Source organism: Diceros bicornis, chromosome 22, assembly GCF_020826845.1.
Source record: "Diceros bicornis minor isolate mBicDic1 chromosome 22, mDicBic1.mat.cur, whole genome shotgun sequence".
In the NCBI taxonomy this organism is placed as follows: domain Eukaryota; kingdom Metazoa; phylum Chordata; class Mammalia; order Perissodactyla; family Rhinocerotidae; genus Diceros; species Diceros bicornis.
In genome coordinates, this window is record NC_080761.1 from 23,066,569 (window position 1) to 23,092,742 (window position 26,174).

A 26,174-nucleotide genomic window follows, 5' to 3' on the forward strand; every position below is an offset into this window, starting at 1 on the left:
ATCTACTATATACCGGATATTCTTCTGGGTACTGAAACTAGAAAAGTAAACAAAACAGGCAAGAATCCTTATCCTCATAGAATTTACACTCTAATAAGATAAAATTTAGGGAAAAATTGAGATTGTTTATGTGAAATAAAACACTCTTTCAAAATTAATTATTGCATCAATGTATGCAGTGCTTATGTCACTAATAAAGGGCTTAAGAAGCATTCAATTGTGGCAGAGCAGAGATTCAAATTATAATCTGCAGTTATGTAGTGAAGATATTCTGACAAAGAAAAATAATGTAGAAATGAGTTAACTGCCAGTGAAAAGATTTCAAAATTACCCTTTATTAGGTAATCTTATAATTTCATAACAGCCGTTTGGGTATACAAACATGTATATACAATTTTCTAAACATGTAAATAAAAAGCAGTAGTTTAGTATATCTGCTTGAATTCATATTACTCAAAACCTTACCAAAACATTTATTATAAAAATCAGTAAAATTGTTTAACACATTTAAAAAATTTTGGGGTATGTGTACATAAACATTTTCAAGCTTGCTGTACAAAAAATGAGTGCAATTTATATCCATGTGTATATAGTGACTTTCAAAAGTAGTTCAAAGGGGGAAAAAGAAGGTAGCATTGTCTTGTAATACAGCATTAATTAATACTGACATACCCTGGGACATTCATGAATGTTATCATGAATGGTAATCACATATGGTAAAAATATTCAAAAATTAATACTCCATTTCTATGAATAAAACATAGAAAATAAGAGTTTATTTTCTTAGACTAACTTGTTACCATGAAAAACTGCATTCATTCTGCAGAATGACACCTCACATTATTACTTTAAAAATACTTACGATACTTGAAATTCAAAAGGAAACCCACAAAACCTATTCTCCTCCCAATACATTCACTGAATGCAGATTTAAGTGAGCACATCTCATTTTGGTTGTGCCCTTTATTTGCATAGTTTAAAGTGACTACAGTATAGTACATTTGTATTTTTAACTGGTACCAAAATTAAAATGAATGCTCTATTATGCAAAACCAGCAGCCTGTACTTCTAGTAACAGTTGTCATATGCAAAAAGGAAAAAAAAAAAAAAGCCCTGAGTCAGTATTTTTTGCAAAAGTAACGAAAAAGAGTGCTCATAGAAGTCATTTTATAATTTATGAAATGGTTAAGACTGTCCAGTATTCATTTCTTTTGTTTTCATTTTGATTGAAGAGAGGTATGGCTTTTGCTTAGTTAATCCAATTCAGATCATTTCTTAATACTCAATTTCATTTAAATCCTCAGAATATCCTGATGATTGCTGAGTTATATCTTCCGTTTCTGTCAGAAAAGACAAACAGACAAGAATAGTTTTCTCTATTTTTATTGTAGAAAAATACTTAATTTGCATTCTTATGATTTGAGACTGTTGCAAAATCCCTTTTCAATCAAGCTTATATAATTGGAAAAAATATTGTTACCTGCACAGGGTCCTGCTTGAAATTTAACATCATCAATGGCAGTGTCACTTCTTATTGACACTCCCCGAATGGCTTCAAAAATTATCTGAAAAATAATGAAGTTTGAATTTAGAAATAGAGTCATCCTGATAAAACAATGCTGGTCAGGGGCAGATCCAGGCTGTTTGGGTCTGAAAGCTTAGGTTGTTCTTGGGGCCCCTTTTAAGGAAAAGAATACAAAATCATAAATTCAAATTTAAGTATGAAAGAGAATACTTATTTGGAATTTAAAGAAAATTCACAACAAATTACTGGAGCCTTGGAGACTCAGATTCTTTTCTTCTGAGATCTCTTTAGGCAACTGCACAAAAATGCTCACCTAGAGATGCTTCTTAGAGGTAGCAACCTGGTTTCTCCTCTCCACCTTCAACATTCTATTCACAGGGCCTGTGAAAGTGTTGGGCTCAGAAGCTTAATCTTCCTTAGGCTTTCCATAAATCTGCCTTTGATACTGGTATTAGGTAGAGGAATTTAATATGACTGATGAGACCCATGTATGAACAGCAAAGCACAATAATTAAATTTACCAAAAAGACAGTGGTTCACTTATCATAGATACCATAATATCCAAGACACAGCCCAAGAAGAAGAGGGAACCAGTTGCAGGACTTCAAATCCTAAGAAGAAAACAACTATCAAATATTCAGATTCTAAGGAAAACAAATTACATTACCAGCTCCAAGGCAGCCCCAATAATGGTTAATAAACCATTGAATACTCCAGGGAGGCTTGTGGGTAATGAAAATTGTCCAGAAAACACATTTGCTCTACTTATTTTATGAGCAAATGACTCCCCATTGGACTAGTTTATGATTTAAATCAATTCAAAGAATATAAAGTGCATAATTAATAAGCATATGAAACTATCTTGAAATTAATGATTCAAAGAAGCTTTACTGACAGAAATGTGGCAAAATAACGTTAATAAGAATCCTAAACAAGAATCCAAATAAGTGGCAAGAAGAGGGAAAAAAAATGTCCTAACACATCTAGATAGGAAGATATTGCAGTTAATAAGCATTTTGGCTTTCTGGACAACAATAAAATCTGTTTTTTGGCCTCCAAGTCTGCAATGGAAGTGTAGTAGACAAATTCCCTGACGGAATTATATTCTGAATAGCTTGTGATTGGGCCAAACACTTGATTTCATACAACCTCCTCCTTTGAATTTCCTTAATAGTTGAGTGATAACCTTTTTATAGCATTATGATTTCCCCCTTGTATTATAGATACACATTCTATTAGTAAATAATTGTGGTTATTTAAGAATTAGATAAAAATATTTTTTCTTTCAATTTAAGTGTATTTTTTTTTCAAATAGCTACTAAGTCATTAGGACATAAATACTTATTAAGCTATTTGGATCCATCTACTTTAGTAAATGGAACTGTTTAGTATTTCTTTTGGTCTAGGGGCACCAGGAAAAAATTATTGAGACTAAGGGCACCATGAACAAGAAAATTTGGAGACCTGGTCTTAGCTAAATACCCAGCACATAATAATTCCTAGTAAATGTTAGGCAGTATGATGAACAATATGAATGATGCAAACATTTCAGTGAGCTGAGAATTTGTCTAACACTTTCTTTCAATGGCATCAAAATATAAGAAACCAGGGAGGAAAACACCTGAGAGCAGAGGAGAAAAGGTAAACAAAGAATCCACAGGAGAGAAAATCATTTTGTGTTTTTGATCAATAGTGAGTCAGGTTCTGCTTAGCACTTTAATCAATTCCTTAGGAAGGGGTGTGATTAAAATTTTGCCACTCCATGCATTTCTTCTACAAGGATAATCTGATGATTGGAATGTCGTCAGAAGGCCACCCACATATTTCCCATGTAGGATGATTGGCTTGACTTGTTCTTTTTCATAGCACTTATTATCACCTCATGCTACATTATATGTTTTTGGTTTACATTTTCTACCTCTCCCCCACTAGAACTCCAAACTCCAAAAGAGTAGGAATTTTATATGTTGTGTTCATTGCAGGATCCCCAGCACTTTTAGAATAGCAAGTGGTCAATAAATATTTATTAAAGTGAGATATTTTGGCCTCATATTCAGTCTGGATGCCTGATGTAGCTATTGAGAATACCAGGTCTGCCATGGTGATATGAATTAGAGACCAGAGAGATTTGGGAGGGAATATATTTTTAGAAACGATAGTATCTTTTTATATTTTGGCACTTTAAAGTTTATAAAACCCTTTCACATACATAGTCTCATTTGACCCTCACTCTAACTCTGGTGATGTCAGCATGGCAGGAATTATTACCCCATTGTGAAAATGTATAAACAATCTCAGAGAGGATGAGATTTCTCCAAGATCACCCAGTGCTTTGACACCCAGGGGAATGAGTATATTTTGGAACTTCTATGGTGGGATTGAGTGTAGAACAGTGGCTTACGGATCCAAACTTTGGAAACAGTCAGATCCGGGATTGAATTCTCACTCTGCCACTTACCAGCTGGACATTTAGTTTTCCCCATCTGTAAAGAAGAGCTGTAAGATCAATTGGAAGAACTTACGCACAGCTCTTAGCACTGTAAGAGCCTGGCACGTAGAAGATGGCCAATCTATTTGCACATGGGTGTGTCTGTGTTTTATTAGACACTAGGATGTTTTGGAGAAACTAGTTGAGTCCAGTCTCCAGACAGTCCTTTAGGATTCCTGAGGGAATCACTAAATCCAGAAGAAAATTCCTCATGACAGATTCATATCTGTTTCATTCTAAGCCAAAGGGAATGGTCTGGAGTCATTCCGGATCGTGAGCTGAAAATTTCTCAGGCCATTCTGCACCCTTTGAACTTAAACACTCCAAGATGCCACCCCAGATGCCTCACTACTTTGTGCTTGAAAAACATTTCAAACAACCAGCCACCCAGCAAGTCTAGTACAGGCATACCTCCGAGATATTGCGGTTTCGGTTCCAGACCACCACAACAAAGTAAATACCGCAATAAAGAGAGTCGCACAAATTTTTTGGTTTCCCAGTGCATATAAAAGTTAAGTTTACACTATACTGTAGTCTATTAAGTGTGCAATAGCATTATGCCTAAAAAAAATGTATGTAACAATTAAAAAATAATTTGTTGCTAACAAATGCTAAGCATCATCTGAGCCTTCAGCGAGTCATAATCTTTTTGCTGGTGGAGGGTCTTGCCTCCATGTTGATGGCTGCTGACTGATCAGGGTGGTGGTTGCTGAAGGCTGGGGTGGCTGTGGCGATTTCTCAAAATAAGAGCTATGAAGTTTGCCACATCTTCATTTCATGAACGATTTCTCTGTAGCATGCAATGCTGTTTGATAGCATGTTACCCACAGTGGAACTTCTTTTAAAATTAGAGTCAATCCTCTCAACCCCTGCCACTGCTTTATCAGCTAGGTTTATGTCATATTTTAAATCCTTTGGTGACATTTCAACAATCTTCACAGCATCTTCACCGGGAGTAGATTCCATCTCAAGAAACCACTTTCTTTGCTCATCCATAAGAAGCAACTCCTCATCCATTAAAGTTTTATCATGAGAATGCAACAATTCAGGCTACACTTTTAGTTCTAGTTCTCTTGCCATTTCCACCATATCTACAGTTACCTCCTCCACTGAAGTCTTGAACCCCTCAAAGTCATCCATGAGGGTTTGAATCAACTTCTTCCAAATTCCTGTTAATGTTGATATTTTGACCTCTTCCCATGAATCACAAACGTTCTTAACGGCATCTAGAATGGTGAATCCTTTCCAGAAGGTTTTCAATTTACTTTGCCCATATCCACTAGAGGAATCACTGTCTATGGCAGTTATAGCCTTATGGAATGTATTTCTTAAATAATAAGACTTGAAAGTCAAAATAACTCCTTGATCCTTGGGCTGCAGAACGGATGTTGTGTTAACAGGCATGAAAACAACATTAATATTGTTGTACACTTCCATCAGAGCTCTTGTGTGACCAGGTGCATTGTAAATGAGTGGCAATATTTTGAAAGAAATCTTTTTTTCTGAGCAGTAGGTGTCAACAATGGGCTTAAAATATTCAGTAAGCCACGTTGTAAACAGATGCGTTGTCATCCAGGCTTTGTTCCTTCATTTAGAGAGCACAGGCAGAGTAGATTTAACATAATTCTTAAAGGCCCTAGGATTTTTGGAATGGCAAATGAGCGTTGGCTTCAACTTAAAGTCACCAGCTGCATTAGCCCCTAACAAGAGAGTCAGCCTGTCCTTTGAAGCTTTGAAACCAGCCATTGACTTCTCCTCTACAGCTATGAAAGTACTAGACAGCATCATCTTCCAGTACAGGGCTGTTTCATCTACACTGAAAATCTATTGGTTAGTGTAGCCACCTTCATTAATTATCTTAGCTGGATCTTCCAGATAACTAGCTGCACCTTCTATGTCAGCACTTGCTGCTTCACCTTGCACTTTTATGTTATAGAGACAACTTTTTTCTTTAAACCTCATGAACCAACATCTGCTAGCTTCACGCTTTTCTTCTGCAGCTTCCTCACCTCTCTCAGCCTTCATAGAATTGAAGAATTAGGGCCTTGCTCTGGATTAGGCTTTGGCTTAAGGGAATGTTGTGGCTGGTTTGATCTTCTATCCAGGCCACTAAAACTTTCTCCATATCAGCAATAAGGCTGTTTCACTTTCTTATCAGTCCTGTATTCACTGTAGTAGCACTTTTCATTTCCTTCAAGAACTTTTCCTTTGCATTCACAAATTGGCTAATTGTTTGGTGCGAGAGGCCTAGCTTTCAGCCTATCTTGGCTTTCAACATGCCTCCCTCACTAAGCTTAATCATTTCTAGCTTTTGATTTAAAGTGAGAGACATGCGACTCTTCCTTTCATTTGAACACTTAGAGGCCATTGTAGGGTTATTAATTGGCCTAACTTCAATATTGTTGTGTTTCAGGGAATAGGGAGGCCTGAAGAGAGGGAGAGAGAAGGGGGAACCGCCGTTCAGTGGAGCAGCCAGAAACACACAGTTTTAAGCTCGCCATCTTAAGTGGGTGCAGTTTGTGGTACTCCATAACAATTACAATAGTAACATCAAAGATCACTGTTCACAGACCACCCTAACAAATATAATAATAATGAAAAATTTTGAAATATTGCAAGAATTACCAAAATGTGACACAGATATGAAGTGAGCAAATGCTGCTGGAAAAATGGCACCAATAGACTTGCTCGATGCAGGGTTACCACAAATCTTCAATTTGTAAAAAACGCCATATCTGCGAAGTGCAATAAAGCTAAGTGCAACAAAACGAGGTATGCCTGTATATGCAAGGCCCTGTACCCGATCCCCTGGGCTTAGATGCTGAGAAGACATCTGTTCCCCGAAACTCAAATCCTAGAACTCTGTGCATCAGCATCATTTGGGGGTTTTAAAAAACATCAATGCTCAGGTTCCACTTGAGAGACTTAGATTCATTTATTCTAGGACAGAGATTCTGCATCTTTAGTGCACATCAGAATTACCAGGATGGCTTATTAAAACACAGATTTCTGGGCCCCACCCCCAGAGTTTCTGGTTCAGTAGTTCTGAGGTGGGGCCTGAGAATGTGCATTTCAGGTAAATTTCATGTTAGGTGAATTTGCATTTCAGGTGTTGCTGCTAGTCTCAGGACTACACTTTAAGAACACTTGAATAAGGTAGAAGTATGAGTACCCTAATGGCCTAACAAAATTAATCCATCACCTCTGAGTGATGATCAATTATATTAGTAAGTTCCTAAGTGATCCACTTTCCTTCTGTAAACAGACATTAAATCACAAATAGAATCATTCTGGGGGCTATCTGTTATTCTTTACTAAATTTCTAGATAGCTTTATCCATGCTGAGACAATGGGCCATTCCTGGATAACGGCACATCTTCCCTCTGTCATTTGTTCTTTAACAATGCAGCACCCTTGGGGCTGGCCTCATTGCCTAGTGGTTAAGTTCGGCGTGCTCTGCTTCAGCGGCCCAAGGTTCGGTTCTCAGGCACGGACCTACATTACTAGTCAGCGGCTATGCTGCGGCAGTGACCCACATCCAAAATAGAGGAAGACTGGTACAGATGGTAGCCCAGGGTGAATCTTCCTCAAGCAAAAAGAGGAAGATTGGCAACAGATGTTAGCTCAGGGCAACTCTTCCTCAGCAAAAAATAAAAATAAAAAATAACAATGCCACACCCTAGATGGCACTGCAACCTGGCCACCTGAGTTTCTGCAATTCCTTCCCATTTAGATTTGTAAAAATTAATTTTGGTTGTGGGGTGGTGTAAAATCAGCTCCTTGTTTTGGATACCTCTTCCCAGGAAGATATGGGCTTAGACCAAGCAGCCAGTGGTTAAAGCTGAGGAGTGCTGATCCAGGAGGTTTATCAGCCAGATGCAAGGATGAGGAGGAAGTGGGGCTTTTAGTTGAAGGTCACACTTGAGAATTCTACAGAGCAATTTCAGAAACAGTCAGGGGTCTGAAGGTTATCTCCCCAGAGCTTTCTGGAGCTTTGGCTCCTGGTAGCAAGTGAAGTCAGTGCCTTCAGGAGGCTGCTGCTGATGTCTAGACTAGATTGGCTGCTCAATCTCACCTACTGGAATTTAAAAGGCTCTCTCTTATGGCTGCCCAGATTCCCTTATAATCCACATCCTGTAGGATGGAGGTCTTCTACAGCACATGAGAAGACCCAGGGGGAGACCAAGGCCTTAGGATCAAGACTCAGTTTCTTTCATATCAATGCAGCCAGAGGCTTAAAAATTTACTCTGGACCATATCCTCTGTTAAATAGAGGCTTAGCCAAGAGCCCTTGCCTGTGGGTAATGATAAGTGAAAGACGCAGCTGCAACAACTCATTAGGTAATACCATGTTTAGAAGAAAGGCAGACTCTGTTTTGGAGATTTGCAGGACACGTAGAATATACTTGACACTCATAATGAACCAAGACAAAAATAGATACACTTTCATCACTGAGTTGCAAAAATCACTTTACGCATAAATACCCAAAGCTTTCTCTCTCTGCCTAATTTCCCATTCACTGCTTAGATTTAATCCATATAGACTAATTATGTTTACTCGTAAACAAGTACTGCCTTTATCTATGACCCTGAAAAAGAACAAAATATTCTCTTTGGTAGCAAGAAAAAGAAAGAACATCAGAAGCTTATAGGAACGATCTCCATCACTTGATTCTCAGCTCTTTCTGCTTACCTGGTGTTGCCTCTCACAGCTGTATTCAATCAGCGCTCGTAGCCAGGAAATGCTCTGTTCACCTCTTCTTCTCCATAAGAGGGACTCTTCACTGTCACCTTCCTTTTTCAAATAAACACTCAGCAGGCCAGTCCCTGCTCCATACATGTGGTAGAAAAAGGTCAAGCAGTGTTTTCCGGCAACTCCTCGCAGAGGCCAGGACAAGAGTCGTGCTTTCTGTCCATACACCATGTGGGAGGCCTCGATGTACATGTAGTAGCCTTGAGAGCAATGCAAAATCAGGCATTGTTAAAAAGGACACAAATTATATTCTTTTCTTTCTCTTTTGAGCAGTGTCCCTGGAAACAAATTAGAGTAAATGGATGCCTTGACTACAGTACTGATAAAGGATTTTATAATTTTGGAGAATATGTATAACCCAAGGAGAATAAATATGCTACAAAATTTAGACTATCAAAATAATATTTTTCATTTAACAACTTATAATTTAGTTTAATATACAGGAGGTAATTAATATACTAGTCTTATGCCCCTGACGTGGTGATTAACACGTCAGAATTTATCCTACTAATTCATGGACAATATTCTGGAACTTCCAGACATTGATTTAGGGGACAGAGCATGGATTTTGTAGTCAGGTAGACCTGGATTCAAGTCTTGGCTCTAATATTGTCTGTGTGTTCCTGGTCTAATGAATTATCCTCTCTGAACCTATTCCCATCATTTAAAAGTAACAACTAATAGTACAGCCACTATGTGTTGAAACAGTATGTAGGATCCTCAAAAAATTAAAAATAGAACTACCATATGACCCAGCAATTCCACTTCTGGGAATATAGCCAAAGGAAATGAAAACACTAACTTGAAAAGATATCTGCACCTCCCATGTTCGCACTGCAGCACTATTTACAGTAGTCAAGACATGGAAACAACCTAAGTGTCTGTGGATGGATGAATGGATAAAAAAGAATAATGGAATATTATTCAGCCATAAAAAATGAGGAAATCCTACCATTTGCAACAACATAGGTGGCCCCTGAAGGCATTATGCTAGGTGAAATAAGTCAGAGAAAGACAATTACTGTATGATCTCACTTACATATCGAATCTAAAACAATAAAAAAACAAACTCATAGAAAAAGAGATCAGACTTGTGGTTACCAGAGGCAAAGGGTGGGGAGTGGGGGAACTGGAGGAAGGTGATCAAAAAGTACAAACTTTCAGTTATAAGATAAATAAGTACTAGGGATGTAACGTACAACATGATGACTATAGTTAACACTGCTGTATGATATATAGGAAAGTTGCTAGGAGAATAAATCCTAAGAGTTCTCATCACAAGGAGAAAATTTTTTTCCTTTCTATTGTGCCTACATGAGAAGGTGGATGTTAGCACTGTGGTGATCATTTCACAATATATGGAAATCAAACCATCATGCTGTACGCCTTAAACTTATACAGTGATGTATGTTAACTATTTCTCAATAAACCTAGAAAAAAAAGAAAAAGAACAGTTAACAGTACCTGTGCTACAGAGTTGTGAGAATTAAATAACGTGTGTGCCATATGCCCACATGTAGCACATATTCAAAGGGCAGTTTCCTGTCTTGCCCTCTTTCCCAAATTTTTTTGTGACATTTCTTTTAGTCTTGAATACATATTTATATAACATTTGATATAATTATATATTATGTATATCATAGATGACAATATATAGCATATACTATATACTATATATTAATTATATAACATGTTACATTTCCATTTTCCTTTCCCAATTTTAGTTTGTCTCTTAATTTGCTGCTTTCGGGCAGAAGCAAGATTAGTCTGCACGTAAACAAGGCAGTGGTGTGTTGGAGCCAGTTTCCACCGGCTCCCAAGAGTCAACAGTGTGACCTCTGTTGGTAGGTCCAAAAGACTTCACACTGGTAGTTTGAAATGGGCCATGATGGAAGTATTTACACCACAGAAAGGAGACATAGCTACAAATCAGGTCAGGCCCCCCAAATAGAGCTGGTTAGTGTTAAATAATTATCATCCAGCCACTGAAATAAGGCAATATATGAATAGTTATTTCTAGAATAATGCACCAGTAATATAATTTTGTGCACCTCAGGCCCATTTTTAAAAAAGGTGCTGGACTCTACATCAGTAGTTCTTATTTGATCATTTGATGAAACGTTTATATTTCTTCTACCTGAAAAAAATACGCACAAATGTTTGCATGCAATTTTATTGTCTTCTTTGCCAATATTGATTTTTTTTACATCATGATGTAAAAAGTAATCTTTACTTAGTGTTATGTCTCTTATTATTTCATGCAGAAATTAATGGCTGAATTGAGGGAAAAAAGAAAGAGATCCCAAATAATGCATGCAAATGAAAGGGTTTACAGGGCATCTTTCTTTATGATTTGAAGTTTAATCAATGAGCTTTAGTCATTTCCCAGAATGCAGTGCTTGAGATACTCCAACCAGAATTGATGGGAAGCTGCATCTATGTTCCTTCAAGGCATTCCTCCTTTCCCTTTCCCCCATTTCCACTAACACAGACCTGAGAAGTCCTACAGGATATTAAAAGGGTGGGAGAAAGAGTCCTCTCCAATCTGGTCTGATCAAATTGTGTGCTCTGTGCAACCCCCTTCCCCAGTGTTTCACTCAGTAAAGTTGTCACCCTGAAAACCTGGGCCATGGGATGTGGCCTTTACCAACCAGTCATCCCCATGATCTGCTTTAAAATATTAGGAAAAATACTGTCCATGTTTTTGGAGTGCTCACCAATGACATGCTCATCACTAAAACCAATGGTCAATTTTCAGTCCTTATCATTCCTGTCCCATCAGTAGCATTGGACGTAGTACATCACTCCTGCCTTCTAAAAGTACCTTCTTATTGTGGCTTGCAGGACACTGTACTCTCCGGGTTTTCTCCCACCTCTCTGGTCACTCCTTTCCTCATCTACCCTCTCTTCTCTGACCTCCTGACCTTGGAGTGTTCCAGCGCCCAGATCTTGAACTTCTCTAGTCTCACTTACTCCCTTGGTCATCTCATCTTGTTTCATGGCTTTAAATGATATATATGTTGCCATATCTCGAATTTAAATTTCTAGCTTCTTTCCTGAAATCCAGACTAGTTTATTGAAACTGCCTAATGGGCATCTCCGCTTACTGTCATATAGACATCTCAAACCGAACATGTTCAAAACCAACTCCTAACAACCTCACCCTAAAAGCTACTCCACCCCTTCTAGCTGCCCAGGCTCAAAGCCTGAGAGTCATGGGCCACTCCTCACCTCCTCTCCCTCTCCACATCCAGGCTGTCAGGAATTCCTGTTGGCTCTACCCTCACAATATGTCCAGAATCCAGTCGTTTCTCCTCTCACCACCTCCACTGCTACGCCCTGGTCTGAGCCACTTGCATTTCTCACTTGGATTAACGCAACACTTCCCAACTAGTCTGCCTGCTTCTATCCTTGCCCCCTCCTACCTAATCCCAACATAGTATCCCTAGTGATCTTTGTAAAACAAAAGCCAAATCCTACCCCTCCTCTGTTCAAAACCTTCCATTGGCTCAGCATTTCAGAGTAAAAGCTGAAGTTCTCACAATTGCCTCTAGAGCCCTACACAATCTCCTGCCCATTCTCTTAACTCTCTGATTCCAACTACCTTTCTCCTTACTCACTATGTGTTGCTTGGCCACGCTGGCCTCTATGCTGTTCTTGGAACATGATAGGTATGCTACCACCTCAGGACCTTTGCAAGTGCTAATCCCTCTGCCTGGAATGGCTTTTCCCCCATACAATCTCTTGTCTTACTCTCTCACCTCCTTTAAGTCTTTGCTCAGATATTAACTTTTTCTATTTGGCTTATTCGGACTACACTATTTCGAATTGTAATCCCCTTCCTCTGGCACTTGTCATCCCCTATACCCTAATTATTATTTTCCATAGCATTTAATTGCCTCTTAACATACTACATAATTTTCCTATTTTTTATGTTTGTCTATCTCCCTCCTCTAAAACACAGAAAGGTGGAGATTTTTCCTTGTTCAGTTCACTGCTATGTCCCCAGGTCCTGGAACAGCGCCTGGAACTTAGCAGATGCTCAGTAAATATTTGTGGAATGAACAAATTATGCACTTTCTCCCACAGCTCTAAGCCACAAACCAGTTTGACCATTTCCAGAGCACATGGCTCCACCAAGGTCACTCCAATCGTGCGAGGGTCTTGGCAATAAGACACACACTTGAGTAGGATGCTCCAAAGCAAAACTAGAACAAATCCAAGTTTTGATGACATTCAAGTCATTTCAAAGCAAATGTTCTCAAGCTACCTCCACACCATCTGATGTATTTTTTTAACAGGACACACATAAGATAATTCTTTAACTTTGTTACCCTCATTCTTGCTACACGAGAAGCACTGGGTTTTTGCACTTTCAGCAATGGAAGGAACTTTTATTGTTCTTTTCTTTAGCATTTTCTAACTTAAGCTAGGCTGGATGTAAACAAATACAGATATACATAATCCTAATAGAAGAGTGTATTTAATTTAATTCCACAGCAAATAAGGTCAAAGCATAAAAACGACCGCAACAAAGGTATTCTGTGCTATCCTATACGTAACTTAGTGGCATAGAGGACTGATCCAATACCTTAATGCATGTTTAACTTAAAAAAAATTTCCTCCAAAAAATAATTCTGAAGGAAACAAGAAGAAAATCAAAGAAAAATAACTTTTGCACTTGGCTTTGGGGCTCTCAAAAGGCCTACTTGAATCCCAAGTAAAGGACCTTGGCTAAAGATGAAACACTCTGAGGGGAAAAATATGCTTCTCTGAAAGATGCTGTCACTGAGAAACTGGAAAGTAGAGACCAGTGGGGCCCAGAAACATAAAGTCTTTTCAGAATGGAGAGGAAGCAAAGGAGCCACCATGAGTGAGAGATGGCCGAGAAGTGTCTTTCATCTAGTGGGTATAGTGTGCATTCCTAGTGATCACACCATGAGTCCTAGAAGAGAAGAAAACCCCTAATCACCTCCAGGATGAATTCTTCCTTTCATGAGTACAATGCACTAATCACTTAGCCTCAAATGGGTGAAACATTACTCTGGAAATGCTTTCAGCTCACGCACCCCCGGGTCTCAGCTATCAGCTGAAGCCCTTACGTAAGGTTTCCAGTTCCAGAGATCTTTGTGTTTAGTACCATGGACTATGAAAGGAAATCTGCTAAGCTTTTGACCTGTGTAATTGTGCTGCATTTGGAAGAGAGGGTAATATCCAGAAGAACGTAAGTACAAATGTGCCTTTCGGGGCACTGACACCAGCCTACTTTTCTTGAGTAATGTTGGCCTTTCCAAAAATCCTTCGGGATACAATTTCTATTTTAAGCACCCATGTATATTCCATAAAGCAATACCAATTTAGACCAACCTAGACCAACACCTACAAATAATTTTAACATATTTGTCAACTGATCAGAATTTGTCCCTCTGATGCACAAATTATTCCCCATGATTCCAAATATGTTTTTCTTTTTGACTTGCATGTGACATTTCCTTTCCCCAGAAAAGATCAGAGCTTCATGGAAAGCCTGCCTGCCTTACGTGTGTTTGGAAAGCAGAGAAAAGCCCTGTGTGTTGACAAGTTTTGCCAGATTACAACTCCAAACGCTGTCTGTCTCAGCAAACAAAAGCTCTGGATGGGAGCCAGGAAGCCCCAGCATTGAAACCTCAGACTAGCCACGTGTTCCTGCACATGAAGGACTCCAGACTGTGCAAGGGATTACTCACTGGAGAAAACAAATCACTTTCCCTCTGTGGGTCATTGTTTAATATTCAAGACGAGGGTCCCAATGGATCTACCGGGAGATGAGGTCCCATCTGTTCTTTGCACAACAACTGTGTTGTGTTGAGACACACCATATTCCTAATTCGAAACAGTGAAGCAGCTGTTCCTCCAGTCTTGTGGCCCCCTTTCTCCAGGGCCGGGAAGGAGCCCGAGTATCCTGCGTCAGGTCGAGTGGAACGAACAGCTAGCTGCATTCATTAAGCTGGAGGAAGATTCTTAACAAGCAGGAAAAAAAAGACACCAATACTTTGGGAAGAAGAACAGCTAAATGTGCCTCTCTAAAATTGCTCTTTACCATACCTTTCAAATGATTTTTTTTTTTGAGGAAGATTGTCCCTGAGGTAACATCTGTTGCCAATCTGCCTCCTTTTTTCTCCCCAAAGCCCCAGTAGATAGTTGTACGTCAGAGTTGTACATCCTTCTAGTTGCTCTATGTAGGGCGCTGCCTTGGCATGGCTCGATGAGCGGGTGCACAGGTCCTCGCCTGGGATCTGAACCTGCGAACCCCGGGGCTACCGAAGCAGAGCCTGTGAACTTAACAGCTACGCCACCAGGCCTGCCCCCTCAAACGATTTTCAAAGCTTGTCATAAAGGAGGAGTTATTGTTTAATGGGTACGGAGTTTCAGTTTTGGAAAATGAATATGTTCTGGAGATGGATGATGGTGATGCTTGCACAACAATGTGAATGTATTTAATGCCCCTGAACTGTATGCTTACAAATGGTTAAAATGGTAAATTTTGTATTATGTGTATTTTACCACAATTCTTTAAAAAACTTGCCATAGAAGCCTTTTCTGTGTAAGTAGGATCTGGCAATATCAGAAGCTAGTGCAATAAGATAAATTATGGAAAGAAAGAGTGAAGGACTTTGGAGATTTTAATAATCTGGAGCTAATTCCTCAGATGATTACAGATTAGTTGAGTAGCGTTGTTACATGTCTGGATATTAATTACCCAGATTCTTAAAGGACAAGGACTTGAATTAGTCTGCTATTAAATTTCAGCAATATAGCTAACACATTCAACACATTTTGATTTTCTTTTGTCTGACAGCACAGTTTCATAAATAAATTTCATTATTTGGTATTCTAATGTATCATTGATATTTCTATCACACAAGAAGGGAGTGTTCTTAGAAACAGAAGAAAAGAAGACTTCTACCTTTACTTAGTAGCTTGCTGGAAGAGAATTTAATTGCCAGAAATATGGAAGATTTATTGAAACACTGAATAGTACCACAAAAGAAACTGATGGTGTCTTTTTCTCTGGAAATTGTTCAGAAAATGATGAATTGTTGCTTTTCTAGGATGTAGCTGGTGGGAGGAGAGAGGGAAGACTGGACGACTTTTAATCTATTCACTGGTGGACTCAGTGAGCTAGGAAATGTTACAATTGAAGACATTTTCTCATTCAACTGGATAGTTATCTGTTGATTTATTTAATCTACTATCTTTTGGCCACAAAATCCCTGTAAACTCCAAAGCAACTAAAACGATTGTTTAAAAAGAATTCTGACAGCATGGCATCATACAAATAAATATTAATAAAATTGCAATAGCCAATAAAACCCTGGGAGCTTCGTTAAGACTTGTTTTTATTGTCTTGTAAAGAAACAGCATCTGTGTGAAGAAACTTTCTGATTCTGCCAGGAGATTGCTACTCAAGTAGACGGTGGCAGGAAATGGATAGACAAACCCCGTGGAGGCCATCCCATTGTGATGCAAGTCAAGATCCATCTGTCACAAATGCCTATTATTTTATTAAATACGGAGCCAAATTGTAGGGCTAGAATTTTTTGGGGCGGTGGGGTCTTTGTTGTTCCACAAGAATGACTTGTTCTACTAGATGACTGACTTAAACATAGGAAATGTTTCCCAAATTTTAGGCATACAAATACCAACTTCGTGATTTTTTTTGCTTATCCATATACTACCTGCACTATTATTCATTTGATATCTTTCTTTAAATAGATTCCATTATTATTACTTAAATATATTTATTCAAATATGAAACAGCATAAAAACAGAAAACAAGCCATAAATCTGTGAAATAATGATTTTAATATACTGGTTATGTATTTTTCTTAAACATGGATATTATTACCAAATTAAAAAATATTCATCCACTTACCACTTGGATACCCCAGCGGTAGTTGGGAAACCATTAGTTTAAGGTTCACCAAAACTTCTGGTTTCTACTAAGTCATTTTACTTGTAGTCATGGGCTATGATTTTCTATTTATACAAGCACAAATGATACAGAACAATGAGTCCAAGAAAGTATCCCAGAGATGAACATCAGATTCTGTAAAAGATTCACTAATTATAAAAAGAGTAATACCATTCATTTGAGTGGAGCTTATACGGTATCAAGCCTTTTCACAAATATAATCTCAGTTCATCATCATAGCAACCCTAAGAGATTAGCAGGACATCCATTGTTATCTTTATTTTACACATGAGGAAACTGAGGCTCAGAGAAATCGTGTGACCATACCCCTGGTTAAGGAAGCAGCAAGTGGCAGAGTCAGCTCGCTGTTCACCCACTGGTCTTTCCACGAGACTACACCATGCTACACCCTAGAATTGGAAAGGTTTATTGCATCACCAGTTAGTGAGTCAGGAATTATAGCTCCCTTGGAATTGCTATGTATGATAATTTATTGCTTCTGATAGACACACAATAAACTGGCTTATCAATATAGTGCTTTTGTGAGCTTCTCTTTTTATTTAATGGGGCCTATATTTACCAAACATCTAATGCAGTTGCCTGTAAAGCAGCTTTGTATGCCTCTCCTCTTTCTCTTTTCTTCTTGTGTGTATTCTTCCAAGTGTAAATTGATAGGCTTCAAGGTCGGGAAGTAAAAAGGTAGAATGCAGTCTACAAGCACATAACAGGTATATCCTCTGAAAGTCCCAGAATGCATTGCATTCTAAAAGGATTCTGTTGTCCAAACACCAAACAAATACCCTCCAGTCATCAAGCAGAAAGATACTATGTTGTTGATCCAGAGTTTGAATTTATAACTTTACTAATCTATAGGATAGGATGTTCTATTATTTATGTATCCTACCATTATTTTACTGCCTGTATTTGAAAAAGAGACATAGAAAAGATTGTTAGAACTAAACGCAAAAAGAGCAATAAATCAACAAAGCAGACAATAAGAGATCTCCTATTTGGATGTAACTTCATTATTGTTTAAATTGCACATCTAATCACAGATAAATTTGCTGTTAATATCCCAGGATCCAAGCAGATAATAACTAAAACTCCCTTGAATGAGTTTCAGTGTTTTAATATTTAAAATGTATACATTGCCTTGGCTGATCCATAGGATCCTGTCTATTTCTAGCATTCTATAAACCTATCAACTGTTATTAATTTGTTGAGTCAATTAAAATTTTCTTACTATTTTGGACTATATCCTCTGTTAAAGAGAAATTCCAGTAACATTCATCTAAGCAACATTAAATTTATTATGTAAATCACCTTTTTAAAAAATATGAGGTGATTGTCAAGTGGTTTCCATGATAATTAAATAAAAGACATTTCCAGTACATTATTACTATGATAGTTGTCCCCAATATTTATTACTCAAGATTGAGAGTTATAAAGGGAAAGACGTAGAAAATTATATAGTTTCTCAGAAAGTTTATAGCCAAAGGCAGTATTAATCTAAATTTTAATACTTTCCTCCTACTACCCCTTGCCAAAGACAGAACACCATACAATATCATAATCTCAGATACAGTAAGACTTTGAGTAGAACAGACAACAATATCATCAAAAGAATACAGCTGAGGGAGGTCAGAGACACAAAGATCTCATTCAAAACACTATGGTTGATTGGTTTGCAGTACAGAAGAAAGGAGCAAACGCTTTCAAATTTTGAGTATAATAATCATGTCCTTAAATAAATGATGCTAAAATATGAAATACCAAAGACATCCCTTCTTGCTATGTTGAGTAATTTGTAGTAGACTTATACTCCTGCTGAGAAAAATTAGACAAAAAAAAAAATGGATAAAATATATTTTCTAGAAAACATCTTCTGTGAAGCTATGAGAGAGCTTCCCAAACATCAAGGACTTATGGGGCCAAGATTCCAGGGAAAGGGAAAGGTCAATGAAATGACCTCAACATTCAAGCTGCTGTTCCCCTTGGGCCATTTGCCTATTCAGTTTAGAAGCTAAGCAGAAAGCAGCTAACAAGAGGCAGAGAAACCAACAGAGCTCACTGGGTCGGGAAGATAAGAACTGGAGCTCAGGGCTTCAAAGCAGGCAGGGCTTGAGAGCCAAGTTTTATGAGAAAAGAGAGGCAACAGAAAAGTGAGCTCATTACTCGGCAATCTTCCCTTGAGGCATGTGCCAAATTCTTAAGTTGCAGAAGGCAAGAGCCAAGAAGCCGAATGCAAAACAAAGTAGAGTTTTCAGTACTCTCATCAGCTGAAGAGACAAAACTTGAAGTTTAGGACATGCTAAAGAGGAGAGCCTCTCAAAATTCTCAGGGTATATTCCTGGAGAATATTCCCTCAGTGTGGGGGAGAACCAGAGGTTTATCTAGCAAAACAGAACAGCAACACACCTCAAGTTAGCTCATTTCTGATTGGATTGAGGTGACCTGCTCTACTCCAGTTGGCTATCTGAGAATAGGCTAAATCCTCTCTGGAGGAAAAAACATCCTTACCAAGGATTCTATAATTTTTCATTCACAATGTCCAGTATTCAATCAAAATACCAGATATTTCAAGAAAGAGGACCAAGAGGGGGAAAAACAGACAATAGAAACAGAACCACAGATGACCCAGATATGGAGCTATCACACAAGAACTGTAAAATAAATATGATTAATAATTTAATAATATGAGTATTTAATAATATATTCAAGAAATAGATGATAAGATGGAGAATTTGACCGAAGAACTTGAACCTATTAAAAACAAACAAATGGAGGGAGGGATATGAAGCTTTTGGAATGGCAGAGTAAGAACCTCTGGTAATCTGTTTCTTTATAAAAGCAATGAGAACACTGGAAAAAACTGCTAAATCAACTTTTTAAGAACTTTGGAAATTAAAGGCATGCAACAATCTATGGCTGTTTCATCAAGAAAAATGGGTAAATCTTGTGAAGAATGGTGAGCTTTTAACTTGTCATAATCCCATTTTCATCTCTCCTAGACTTCAAAACCAAGAGCTTTACAACTAAGGTATCTGTAAAAAGGCAGTAGTCTATAGCCACTGCAAGGGACATAACAGATTTGGATGTCCCCAAAACCCCATCCCCAGAAAATTGTCATTATTTAACCTGTTTGGCAGTTCATTGAAAAGCTCCATTCTCAGGGCTTGTCTTTGTTTAACCTGACTGATGTAAACCTTACTCTGTATAAACAGCCTTATCTCCAGGGCACATACCTAGGAGAGAATTGAGAAGGTCCTAATCTATCACCTCTGCCTGACTTTGAGGCTCTGCACAAGCAAGAAGAGAAGGCTCAGGCAGAGTTGTAAATTGCTTGCTGGAGAATTAAAAATGTGCCCCAACACAAACACAGAGCACCCTTGCAAGGGCTAGAAGACACATTGGTTCAGGCATTTAAGGAAAATCTCTGTTCAATCATTAGTTGATGATTAAGCTAACTGAGCATATTCTTTAGTGGCGACACACGACAAAGAATACAGACTATATATAATTAATCCGGGGAAAGTCACTAGACAAACAAATAGCAACAATAACAACAACAAACAGCAACAACAAAAAACCCTGGGAAGCAGGGGGAGCTGCCACATTATTAAAAATGTCCAGTTTTCAACAAAAATTATGAGACACACAACGCAACAGGGAACTATGGCCCATACATAGGATTAAAAGCAGTCAAGAGGTACTATCCCTAAGGAAGCCCAGACATTGAGCTTAGAGACAAAGATTTTAAGTCAACTATTATACATTTGTTCAAAGAATTAAAAGAAACCACATCTGGAGAATTAAAGGAAAGTATGAGAATAATGTCTCACCAAATAGAGTGTATCACTAAAAAGAGAAATTATAAAAAAGAACCAACTAGAAGTTATGGATTTGAAAAGCACAATTACTGAAATGAAAAATTCACAAGAGAGGCTCAGTGGCAGATTGGAACTGGCAGACAAAAGAATCAGTAAACTTGAAGACAGATCAAGTGAGGTTATCCAATCTGAGGAACAAAGAAAAAAGAATAAAGAAAAATGGACCGAGCCTCAGAGGCCAATGGGACAGCATCAAATGTACCAAGACATGCATATTGGGAAACCCAGAAGGGAGGAGAGAGAGAAATGGGCAGAAAGAACATTTGAAAAAAAAAAAAAAGGCCAAGAACATTCCAAACTTGATGAAAAATGTTAATCTACACACCCAAGAAGGTCAAACAACTCCAAGTAGGATAAACTCAAGGATATTCACAGCTAGAAAAATCACACTTAACTGTTGAAAGACAATGACAAAGAGAATTTTGAAAGCAAGAGAAAAGTGACTCCTCATGTACAAGGGATTCTCAATAAGATTTACAGCTGACTCCTCAACAGAAACCATGGAGGCCAGAAAGCAGTGAGATGACAAAATTCAAAAATGCTGAAAAAAACCTGAGAATTCTACATTAAGGAAAAATATTCTTCAAAAACAAAGAAGAATTTAAGACATTCTCAGACAAATATTGAATTTATCACTAGCTGCTAAAGGGAGTCCTTCAAGCTGATATGAAAAGACACTAGACAGCAACTCAAATCTACATGAAGAAATAAAGAACACTGATAAAGATAACTATATAGGTTAATGTAAAAAGAATATATTTTTGTTTCTACATCTTTTCTTATATCTGATTTAAAAGACAACTGCATAAAGCAATAATTTAAAAATCATGTCTATGGGCTTATAACATATAAGATATCATGTGTATGACAATAAGAGTACAAAGGAAGGAGAGAATGAAGCAAGGTTTTGTATACCATGAAATTAAGTTAATATTAATACAAACTAGATTGTTTTAAGTTAAGATGTTAATTTTAATCTCCAGGGCAACTACTAAGAAAATAACTTTAAAAAATTCTAGTAAAATAAACAAGAAAGAGATTAAAATGGTATGTTAGAAAATATCTATTGAACACAAAAGAAGGCAGTAATGGAGAAATAAAAGAACAAAAAAGACATAATACATACAGAAAACAAATAGAAAAACAGCAGACATAAATTCTACCTTATAGGTAAATAGATTAAATGTAAATTGACTAAATACTGGAATCAAAAAGTAGAGATTGGTAGAATGAATTTTAAAAAATCCAATTATATGCTGTCTCCAAGAGACACACTTTAAATTCAAAGACACAAATAGGTTGAAAGTGAAAGGTTGGGAAAAGATGTACCATTCACACAGTACCCAAAAGAGAACTGGAGTAGCCATAATAATACCAGACTAAATAGATATTAAACAATGAGATACCATCTCACACTCCCCAGGATGGCTATAATCAAAAGCAGAAAATAACGTTTTGCCAGGGATATGGAGAAACCAGAACCCTCATACACTGCTTGCAGGGATGTAAAATGGTGCAGCCACTTTGGAAAAAAGTCTGGCAGTTCTTCAAATGGTTAAATATAGAGGTACCATATGATCCAACAATTCCACTCCTGGGTATATACCCCGAATAAGTGAAAACATATGTCCACACAAAAACTTGTACACAAATAGCATGGCATCCTTATTCATAATAGCCCAAAAGTAGAAACAACCAAAATATTCATCAGTTGATGAATGGATAAACAAAATGTGGTATATCCATACATTGTAATATAATCTCAATAAAACCAAATGAAGTACTAATTCATGCTACAACATGGATGAACCTTGAAAACAGCAGTGAAAAGAAGTGAAAGAAGCCAGTCACAAAAGACCACGTGTTGTACGATTCCACTTACATTAAAGGTCCAGAATAAGCAAATCCCCTAGGGACAGAAAGTAGATTAGTAGTTATCTAGAGATGAGGGGGGAGGAGTTGGGAAAGGGAATGAGAGTCACTGCTAATGGGTACAAGGTTTCTTTTTAAGGTGATAAAAATATTTTAGAATTAGATGATGATGGCTGCACAACTTTGTGACTATACTAAACACAACTGAATTGTACACTTTAAAAAAGTGAATTGCATAGTATATGTATTCTATTTCAACAAAGCTAGTATTTAAAAAAAAATGGAAATTCTAGAACTTAGAATTACTGAAATTAAGAAATCAGTCAATGAGCTTAATAGCATCTTGGACACAGCTAAAAAGAAGGTTTGCAATCTAAAAAAGTCGATCAATAGAAAATATCCAAATTGAAGAATGGAGAGCAAAAAGAAAAGAAATATTTGTAAAAGAACGTAAAGGATATATAATACACGGGGAGAACTTTTAACGTATGTGTAATTGGAATCTCAGGAAGAGAGGAGAGAGAATGGGGCAGAAACAATATTTGACAAGATAAAGGTCAAGAATTTTTGAAAAGAGGTGAAAGACCACAACCTAAAGATTAAGGAAGTTTAATAAACCCCAAACAGAATAACTACAAAAAGACTACACACATAATCATTTTAGAATGCTGAAAAAACATTTAGAATGCTGAAAATATTAAAAAGCAACAAGAGAATAAAAATACACCGTCAAAGGAACAACTATATGACTTACAACTGACTCAAAAGAAATGATGGAAGCCAGAGGACAATTAAATGGCAACTTTAAATGTCTGATAGAAAAAATAATTGTCAACTTAGAATTTTATTCTCAGTAAAAATATTCTTCAACTGTAATGGAAAAATAAACACATTCCCAGACAAACAAAAACTGAGAGAATTCATCATCAGCAGACTTGCACCAAAAAAAAAAAAAGCCGTACCTTCTGAGGTTTAAAAAACATATAGAAATAAAATACAAGGCAAATAGTATAGTAACCATTAGAAGAATAAGACTAGTACATGATGTAAAAAAATAAACAGGCTAGGGCCGGCCCGGTAGCGTAGCGATTGAGTTCGTGTGCTCCCCTCTGGTGGCCCGGGGTTCGCAGGTTTGGATCCCGGGCGCGGACCTATGCACTGCTCATCAAGCCATGCTGTGGCAGGCATTCCATATATAATGTAGAGGAAGATAGGCACGGATTGTAGCCCAGGGCTAATCCTCCTCACAATAAATAAATAAATAAATAAATAAAGCCTAATAAAGGAGAAAGTAGAATAAGAAGAAGGTAAATATAAATCCAAACATATCAGCAATTACATTAAATATTAATGATCCAAATGCTATAATTAAAAGACAAGATTGTGGGACTGGATAAAATACAAAACTCAACTATTGCCACATATAAGAGCCACCCTGAAAAACAGGTACATAGAAAGTTTGAAAGTTAAAGAATGGAGAAAGAAACATAAATACTAATCAACATAGAGCTGGTGTAGCAATACTAATATCAGGCAAAATAAGATAAGAAGCATTATTAGAGATAAAAGAGGACATTTCATAACAATAAAATGGCTTATCCACTAGGAAGGTATAACAGTTATAAATTTATGTATGCCTAATAACATAGGCTCAAAACATATACAAGCAAGAATTGATAGAACTAAAAGGAGAAATAAACAAATTCACAATCATAATGAGAAACTAACATAACTCTCTTACCTGAACAGATGAAAAACCAGTAAAAATATGAACATTATTACAAGCTTGATTCAATCAACATATATAGACCACAACAACACACAACAAACAAACCACAACAAAATATACATTAATTTCTAATACACATAGGACATTTACCTAAATTGACTATATGTTGGGTAATAAAGCATCTCAACAAGTTGTAAAGGATTGACATCATTAAGAGTATGTTCTCTGAGCACAATGAGATTATCTATAAATAAATAAAAAATGGTAACTAGAAGATCCCCAAACATTTGTAAATTAAGCAATATACTTATAAACAACCCATGCATAGAAGAAGAAAACAAAAGGGAAATGAGAAAAAATTTTGAACTGATGAGAAGGAAAACACAACACTAAAACATGTGGGTTGCAGCTAAAACTGCTCTTAGAGGGAAATTTACAGCACTTTTCTAGTATATGTTAGACTTCAGTAAGTATTTTACTTAAAAAAATGAATAGAAATATACTTTTCTAGCACTATCTAGTAGATCCCTGGATAGGCATTTAGGAGTCCTGGATTACAATCCCAGTTCTAAACTAATATCGAGTAATTGTCAAGGTAGAGGCTAAACGAAAAGCATCTTGGTGTACTCAGAGAGTGTAGGACTGTGTGTCACGAGCATCGGGTTCCAGTCTCAGACCCTCTTTTAATTAGCTATGTCAGTTTGTTGAATCAAATAATCTCAGGAGGCAAAACCTGGGAGCTTTTGAGCTAAATTTGGCTTGTAGATATGTATCTGGATATCACAGTAATTTTCTAAAATTTGATTTTGAGTACTTTTAGATTATGCACATACATTAGCAAACCACAGTCCCTACCACAGTCTGTCATATAACAGCCCTGTTGCTAAAGACATAGTTCCTAACACGTGAATACATTTGAATTTGCAACCTCTGGGCCATGTGATTTCTAAGGTCTTTTCTGGTTTTAATATTCTTTATTTCCATGACTTGCATGCAGTATTTTGGACACACTTCTACTAAAAATTATTCATTGTTTATCTGAAATTCAAATTTAACTGGGTGTCCCATGCTTTTATTTGCTAACTCTGGCACTTCTACCATCAATGCAAGTGACTTGACAAGTTTCCACAATAATAATCTGCTCAGGAGAGACCATTTTGTAGTTTGATATAATCTACGGTAGACTGTCTGCAAAAACAGCCATAATTATTTCTTTCCTATATCCATACCATTTTGCAATATAACTTTGCAGCCACTCCCATCAAGAGGTGGAGTCCATTTCCTCATTCTTTGAATCTGATGCAGTGGAACAAACCATCCCAGTTGAGAGCCTCCTAGTCTAGCCAGCTCCAAATTAACCTGGCAGATGGCTTCAGATGCATGAATGAGCCCAACCAAGAACAGAACTGCCCAGCTGAGCCCAGACCAAATTGCCAGCTTGTAGAATAGTGATCTTAAGCCACTAAGTTTTGAGGTGGTTTGCTATACAGCAAAAGCTACCTGATATAGAACCAACTCTCAAATCCTAATAAAGGAGATGTGATGATAATACCCTTCCTCTTAATGTTGTTGACATATAGCCTCAAAGATTTGTAAATGTGATACTCTAGCTCTCTCATACTGTACAATATTCAGCAAAAGCCACCCATGGTATTAGCCTGTTTCTTTTCAGACTAATCTAAATACAAATGCCCAGACCTCACTTCACAAATCACCTCAGGTGAAGGTGGCATCAAGAAACCTACGTTTGGGGCCAGCTCGGTGGCATAGCGGTTAAGTTGGCGCGCTCCACTGTGGCAGCCCAGGATTTACAGGTGCAGATCCCAGGCTCAGACGGACATACTGCTTGTCAAGCCATGCTGTGGCAGCGTCCCATATAAAGATATGGGCATGGATGTTAGCCCAGGGCCAATCTTCCTCAGCAAAAAGAGGAGGATTGGCAATGGATGTTAGCTCAGGGCTA

General features: G+C 37.4%; 1 protein-coding gene across 1 annotated transcript in view; it reads right to left on the reverse strand.

Annotated features, from left to right (window-relative positions):
• Positions 1 to 325: 325 nt before the first annotated feature.
• Positions 326 to 26,174, reverse strand: part of MAMDC2 (MAM domain containing 2) — a 163,463-nt gene continuing 137,614 nt past the window's right edge. The window contains exons 12-14 of the mRNA XM_058565691.1: positions 8,707 to 8,966; positions 1,481 to 1,565; positions 326 to 1,340 (exon numbers count right to left, since the gene is read on the reverse strand). Of these exons, the coding sequence (XP_058421674.1) occupies positions 1,276 to 1,340; positions 1,481 to 1,565; positions 8,707 to 8,966 (410 nt within the window). The 3' untranslated portion in view covers positions 326 to 1,275. The remainder of the gene's footprint in view (positions 1,341 to 1,480; positions 1,566 to 8,706; positions 8,967 to 26,174) is intronic.